General features: G+C 33.3%; 1 protein-coding gene and 1 pseudogene across 1 annotated transcript; both read left to right on the plus strand.

The window, feature by feature from the left end:
- Positions 1 to 893: 893 nt before the first annotated feature.
- Positions 894 to 1,129, plus strand: LOC124895120 (endoplasmic reticulum oxidoreductin-1-like; the record flags this gene model as incomplete). Its single annotated transcript, XM_047405573.1, is given in 1 exon segment — positions 894 to 1,129. A coding segment is annotated over 1 exon segment (99 nt), but the record flags the coding sequence as incomplete, so codon positions are not given.
- Positions 1,130 to 1,500: 371 nt separating this feature from the next.
- LOC124895121 lies at positions 1,501 to 4,056 on the plus strand (annotated as a pseudogene).
- The last annotated feature ends 2,532 nt before the right edge of the window (positions 4,057 to 6,588 follow it).

The following is a 6,588-nucleotide window of genomic DNA, read 5'->3' on the forward strand; positions in this document are numbered from 1 at the left end:
TCGAATGATATTCCAAGTGATTCTTTTAAGCTTTATTACATGAAATGTTTTTTCTGTACATCCTTGCAGATCTTCTCATAATGAAGTGAAATGAGTGGAGATCTACCCAAAAATATGCATCTTTTAGCATCTTAAGATAGTGATTGAGAAACCAATTGAGTATTTAGAGCTAAATGTACCAATTAGAGTTTAGTTGCATCTGAAAGTGGTGGATCTCAATTCAATTATTATATATGTATTTGACAAGTGATGCCATTAGATATCAAATATGAGTTTTCAGTTAACTATTATTTTGTACTAAGGAGTCAAAACATTAAACTTAGTTGTGTACTTATTAGAAAAAGTATTTACTTTTATTGTGGTGATATATTAGTAGTTCCATGAGCGAGTGTGATCATCTAAAGTAGAGCTTATGTAGATGCAGCAACCTGTAAATAGTTCTAAACATACAACATATGTTACAAGGATGTTACATTGACCTATGTTACTAAAGTGCAGGTTCAGAATTCTCACAGTATTAAATACAATGGTATAGTTCAGGGATTGAAATATATATGGAGAACTGGGGGTCTTCTAAGGTTTTCAGGGGATAGATAGAGGTAGATAACCCTTGGACAAATGATGATGAGACAGATAATGGTAATTCATCTATCTTTCTTGACTTTTGTTTGGTGACTTCGCCTACGAACAGCTACTTAAGTATTGGATGAATGAAGCATAACGGAAGTTTGGATTTTATCAATTTGCATTACATTGAAGTTTTTAAACTCAACATCCGTGTTGCACTGGGAATTTAAAACTGATATAATGCCTTGATTTTTCTACTTCTTGAAGTTTCTCTTTAGATTACTGCTAATTTGTTGAACTTCTTCATTGCAGGTGAGATGAAATAGGTCAATCTCTTACTGAATCTGGAGCGTTATACAGGTTACACTGGTCCCTCATCCAGGCGAATATGGGATGCTGTATATTCAGAGAATTGCCCAAAATGAGATTCAAAGATCCTTTCAATTGGTTGAAGCACTTGTTTTTCGAATCTTCTTATGAGTTGTATTTGTAGAATTACATTCAGAGGGAAACCATTGAAATGTGAAAATACCTTCTTAAGCTAAGCTGTTATGTTGTTGAAGTCTGCTTGTACTCATGCAAACTACTTACCCTTGCGGTGCATTACTGCCTTTGCCAACTATGGTCATGTATTATCATTGTGAAGAACTGAACACAGAAGTTACAATTTTGTGGGCAGATGCATCTGGTGAGATTTGCCAGGAGAAAAAGGTTTTATACAAGCTAATATGTGGTCTCCACTCTTCAATCTCGATACACATAGCTGCTGATTACCTGCTTGATAAAACTACAAACCTGGTCAGTTTGCATTTAATATGCAGCATGTTTCCAGTATTCCTTGCAAAAAAAATGGCTTAACAACACTTGCAACAACATACAACAATAGGTGGAGCCTGTTGCATACATAAAATAATTCATTACGAAGCGTAAGCTATTATTTTGGAGCACTTTAACAGGAAACCTGACTACTTTGATGCAATTTCGTGTATGATCGTGTATGATCGTGTTCTGCAATATCGTGTCAGAAACTTGTATTTTACTTGCCTCTTTGTTCTCCGAGCTGTAACAAAAGTGAGTTCTCACTCCATACACCTATATTTTGGTAACTCCTAGAATGTTAAGATTGTATACATTTATTTATTTTGGTTATCTAATGTGCTATACAGGCAAAATATTACTTGGAGCAGGCTGAGTATGATGCTGGTAATCCCGAGGAAGACCTTAAAGCACAGTCCCTTATGCGACAGCTATTATACAACCAGAAACTGCAAGCTGCATGTGCAATTCCGTTTGATGAAGCTAAACTGTGGAAAGGCCAAAGTGGACCTGAGCTAAAGCAGCAAATTCAAAAGCAATTCAGGAATATCAGGTTGCAATATTCATCTTGATTTCGGCCTTTATTTTCTTCCTTTGAAATGATTGACCAGACTGGCTTCAAGCTTGGCTCGATTATCTAATGAACTGTTCTCAAGTTAATTTCGTAAAATTCAGAAAAGAAAGGTCTAAAGGCTATTATCTTGCTTATACATGCTGCACTAATCCCCTTGTGACTGTATTTTGAGTTGACTGCAGCAGTACATTTATACTACAGTCTATTTATTCAATCATACGCATATACATACACAAGATTTTTGGCTCTTTCTGCAGTCTTGTGTATGTTGTTCAAAAATAGTAGTTGCTATGTAGTTTACCATATGACTGAACAATGTGGTATGAAATTTTCATGTTGCAGCTCTATCATGGATTGTGTAGGATGTGACAAATGTCGACTATGGGGAAGCTCCAGGTTCTTGCCCTTGGAACTGCTTTAAAGATTCTCTTCTCAGTTGATGGTGAATCTCGGCATGATCAACATGTGAGTTTTCGTTTGTCTTCCTCCAGCAGAGCTTTCTCTTGGTATGCATGGTTAGCTATGTTTCTAATTCTCTCTCTCTCCCCTCTTTATGTATTACAGCTGCAGTTGCAAAGAAATGAAGTGATTGCTCTGGTAAACCTCGTTAATTGGCTTTCAGAATCAAACTTGTACAGAAAATGAGCCCGACATTTGAGAAGTCAACGAAGGGTCTAAGTCTACAGCCAGCTGCTAAGCTAATAAGCTCATGGAAAAGACTATGGGAAACAGTAGTAGGGGATAGGCAAACATCACTCTCTCTTGTTTGTGGTTCATTATTGTAATCCTTGGGTAAGGTGATTATTTAGCTACTGCTATTCTTTGTTTGTAAAGCTTGAATGAGGTAAATTTTAGCTTCAGACTCTTGAGCAGTCATTATGGTCATTTTGTCAAAAATTTTATGATAACCGAAACAAATGATTTAAAGTCTATAACCGGATGCCATTTGTTTGCACGGTTTATCAAACTATAAAAAGAGGAAAGAGGGAGGAGGGATCAAAAGCCTCATACTTTCATGCATCCATAATTGAACATCCTGTTTCTTTTCCTCCTCTTTTTTGTTTCTTGCGTCAAGTAGTTTGATGCTAATTATATGTACTCAACAAAGACTCCTGCAGTTATCCAAATCCCTGAAAACTACACTGATGAGAATTTTTCACGACATGACATCCCTTGGAACTTCTCTAATATATTGCCATCTTTTAATACCAGGCTCCTGAAAAGCAAGAAAATGACTGACCTGATCTATTTATGAATTATATGCACAGTTATATCGCATACAATAAAAGTTTTCTCATCACAAGCTTACTTTTCATCAAGAAATGCTAAAATGCCATGCACATTGATAGTGTCTTTCCTATCACTTACTTCCTGTGACTTGTTTATGGAGATCAGTAATTCACAACAGCTCTAATCTTTTTCCGAAAGACTTTATTTTCTTCCAAAATCAGTATTTATTGATTGTATATATTGGCTTTCTTTTATCCATTCTCCTTGTATGCGGGAATGATTTGGAGTATGATATATTATCGAGGAAGATCGTAAGTTATTTTGTTACAGAGGTAACGTGGGACATACTTGATAGAATGTTTTCCTGCTGCCATTTATGAGCTTAACTCATTATGTGATAACGAAAAGAGAAAGATCATGTTTGTCCGTCTTTTTCCTTCTTTTCTTGTTCCTTGTCCTGCTACTTGTGGGGAAAACTGTTCATGACTGAAGCAGGAGTAATGTAGGTGGAGTGTCACAGCTAACATTTCTCATTTTTGGTACTTTGTTTTCAGGTTGAGGAAGCTTCCATTGTAGCGGGTCATTTTATAACGATTTTGGTGTATAATGATGTAAAGAATGAAGACAACTAAACTATTGAAAGATGAGAGACGTTGACAAGATTTCTACAGCTGAATAGCGTTCAAGGATACACAGATGAATCGAGGGATTAGTGTCTGAAATTTAGATAGACGGAATCCATTACTAGGTAACTGGAAGTTAGAATTGTGTTACTTCATGATGTAACTTTATGGATTCCCTTTGAAATGTTGTACCATTATTGTCGAAACTTTGTCTGTGTTCCTGAATGAAAAAGAAGTATGTTAGAATATAGGTTGTCTGTAGTAATAGGCTATGATTTACTTCATTTCAGTTGATTTTATTCTGCTACTAAATAGACTTTAAATTCCCCAGACCACAACACGATGTGGGAATCTTCTGGGTTTGTTGTTGTTGTTTGTGCATGTGTAGGAAGATATTTTAGTTCTTACTGTTGCTACTGGTCCTACAGCTTTGATAGCTATGTGTAGTGCTTCAATTAAACTTATGAAATTATTTTGTTTCCATTTAGTTTATGAAAATACTCAAATAATTAGCTTCTATTTTTTCATACAGCAGGTCTCAATCATACATTTGCAGAGCCCAATCTGAGGATGCATCAACTCTTTTTTTGTATTTATATAAATTATATTATATGTACTACCGAAAACATTCAACTACTCAAACTTCCTAAATTCTAAAACTTAAAAATTGCAATCCACATGTTCGTATATATTTAATGTATACATTTGTATATGTTATATAAATTAGTATATAACTATATATATATTATAGTATATGTTGTACTTAAAGTAAGACATATATATTGAATGATGCGTATATTTGTGTATATATCTTTTATAGACGTGTATATTTAATGTATACATATGTATATGTTTTTATAAATTAGTATATAACTATATATATTGTAGTATATGTTTTACTTAAAGTAGTATACATATATTGAATGGTGCGTATATTTGTATATATATCTTCTATAGACGTGTATATTTAATGTATACATATGTATATATTTTTATAAATTAGTATATAACTATATATATTGTAGTAAATACATATATTGTAGTATATGTTTTACTTAAAGTAGTACATATATATTGAATGGTGCATATATTTGTGTTTATATCTTTTATAGACGTGTATATTTAATGTATACATGTGTATATGTTTCATAAATTAGTATATAACTATATAACTATATATATATAACTATATATATATATATATATGTATATATATATATTGTAATGTGTATATATATATATGTATATATATATATATATTGTAATGTATATATATTGTAGTATATTTTATTTAAACTTTAAAGTAGCACATATACATTGTATGGTGTGTATATATGTATAATTGTGTATATTTGTACATATTTTTAAAATTTTAATGTAGTATATACTATATATATAGTGTATATATATTGTTTAATGTATTTAAAATGTATATAGGTGGATATATATAGTGTATATTGAAAAAAAGTTTTTTGTTTTCATTTTTGACCGGGTTTGATTGGATTTTTAACTGGGTTGGGTTAAGTGGGCCGGGTTAGGGTTGTTTTTAAAAAAATTACTGTTGAGCCCGGCTCGGCCCGGTCCACCTTACCCCAACCCGAACCCGTCCTGGCCCTCAACCCGGCTAACTTTAACAGGCCGGCTTCGGGTTGGCCCGGCCCACTTGACAGCCCTAGGTGGGGCCCTTCCCCGAACACTGCGCATAGCGATAGCTTTAGTGCATCGGACTGCCCTTTTTTTACTTTATATTTCCATTTACTTTACATGATATAGTTACTATTTTTTGTTTTTTTTTTCACTCGATGTGCAGTATCGACTTTAAAAAATCATTCTTCGTTTTTACTTTATATTTTTATCTATGTTGAATCTTCTTTGCTTTTTTGTATCATATTTCGAATCTCTTATATCAAAAAAGGGTATCCTTGTGGTTCGGCCCTTCCCCGAACCTTGTGCATAGTGCACTGAACTGACCTTTATCATCTCTTTCATGAAAATGTTAGCTCTGTCACTAATAAAACAAGACTAAATTGCAAGAAAACATCGACATATAGTTGAAATGACTTTAACTTTGATGATAAATAATGGAGTCACCCTCGGCGACCGAAGAGACTAAGAAAGAATATAATAGGTACAGTCTCTTCCATTGTGGAAGTTTATTATTGTACTCCTATTTGCTTCCCCTTTTAGATAGGCTTTTCGCTTTCAACCGTTCTTTTTTTTTCTGTGGCTCACTCTGCTACTGAAATTCAAGAGATTGCGTTTGGCCATTGCTATCGATACCATATTAAATCAAAAGCAACTGAACTCAAGGACCACCTTTGAGAGTGAAACATTATATTGTGTTTATGTAGCGGCAAATGCTTTGGAATATTTTATTGATCTTATAGCAGAGAATTGCCTTTAATCCCCCTTTCTTACTTACTCGCCCTAATTGAGAGTTAATTTTTCTTGTCCATCCTACTATAATCTTTGATTGTAAATATTTTTTTTTAAAATTGTTTGTGAGGCTATTTATGTCAATTACCCTTTTTATAAGCTTTGTTTGTTTGCAACATTGTAGGTGGCAAAGGAAGTAACAACTATGGTCCTCAATTAGTTAATAGATGTGCAACAAATTTAGGTACATGTGAATTTTCATAATTATACCATATGTATTTTAAAAATAAAATTTTCATCTAATTTAGCTTTAATTTTCTTACATGTGCCTTTAGATGATTATGCTGTGTGTGTTTAAAAAAAAATCTTATTACATCTTGTTTAGTTTGAAATAAAAACTTT

Source organism: Capsicum annuum, unplaced genomic scaffold, assembly GCF_002878395.1.
Source record: "Capsicum annuum cultivar UCD-10X-F1 unplaced genomic scaffold, UCD10Xv1.1 ctg80079, whole genome shotgun sequence".
Classification (NCBI taxonomy): Eukaryota; Viridiplantae; Streptophyta; class Magnoliopsida; order Solanales; family Solanaceae; genus Capsicum; species Capsicum annuum.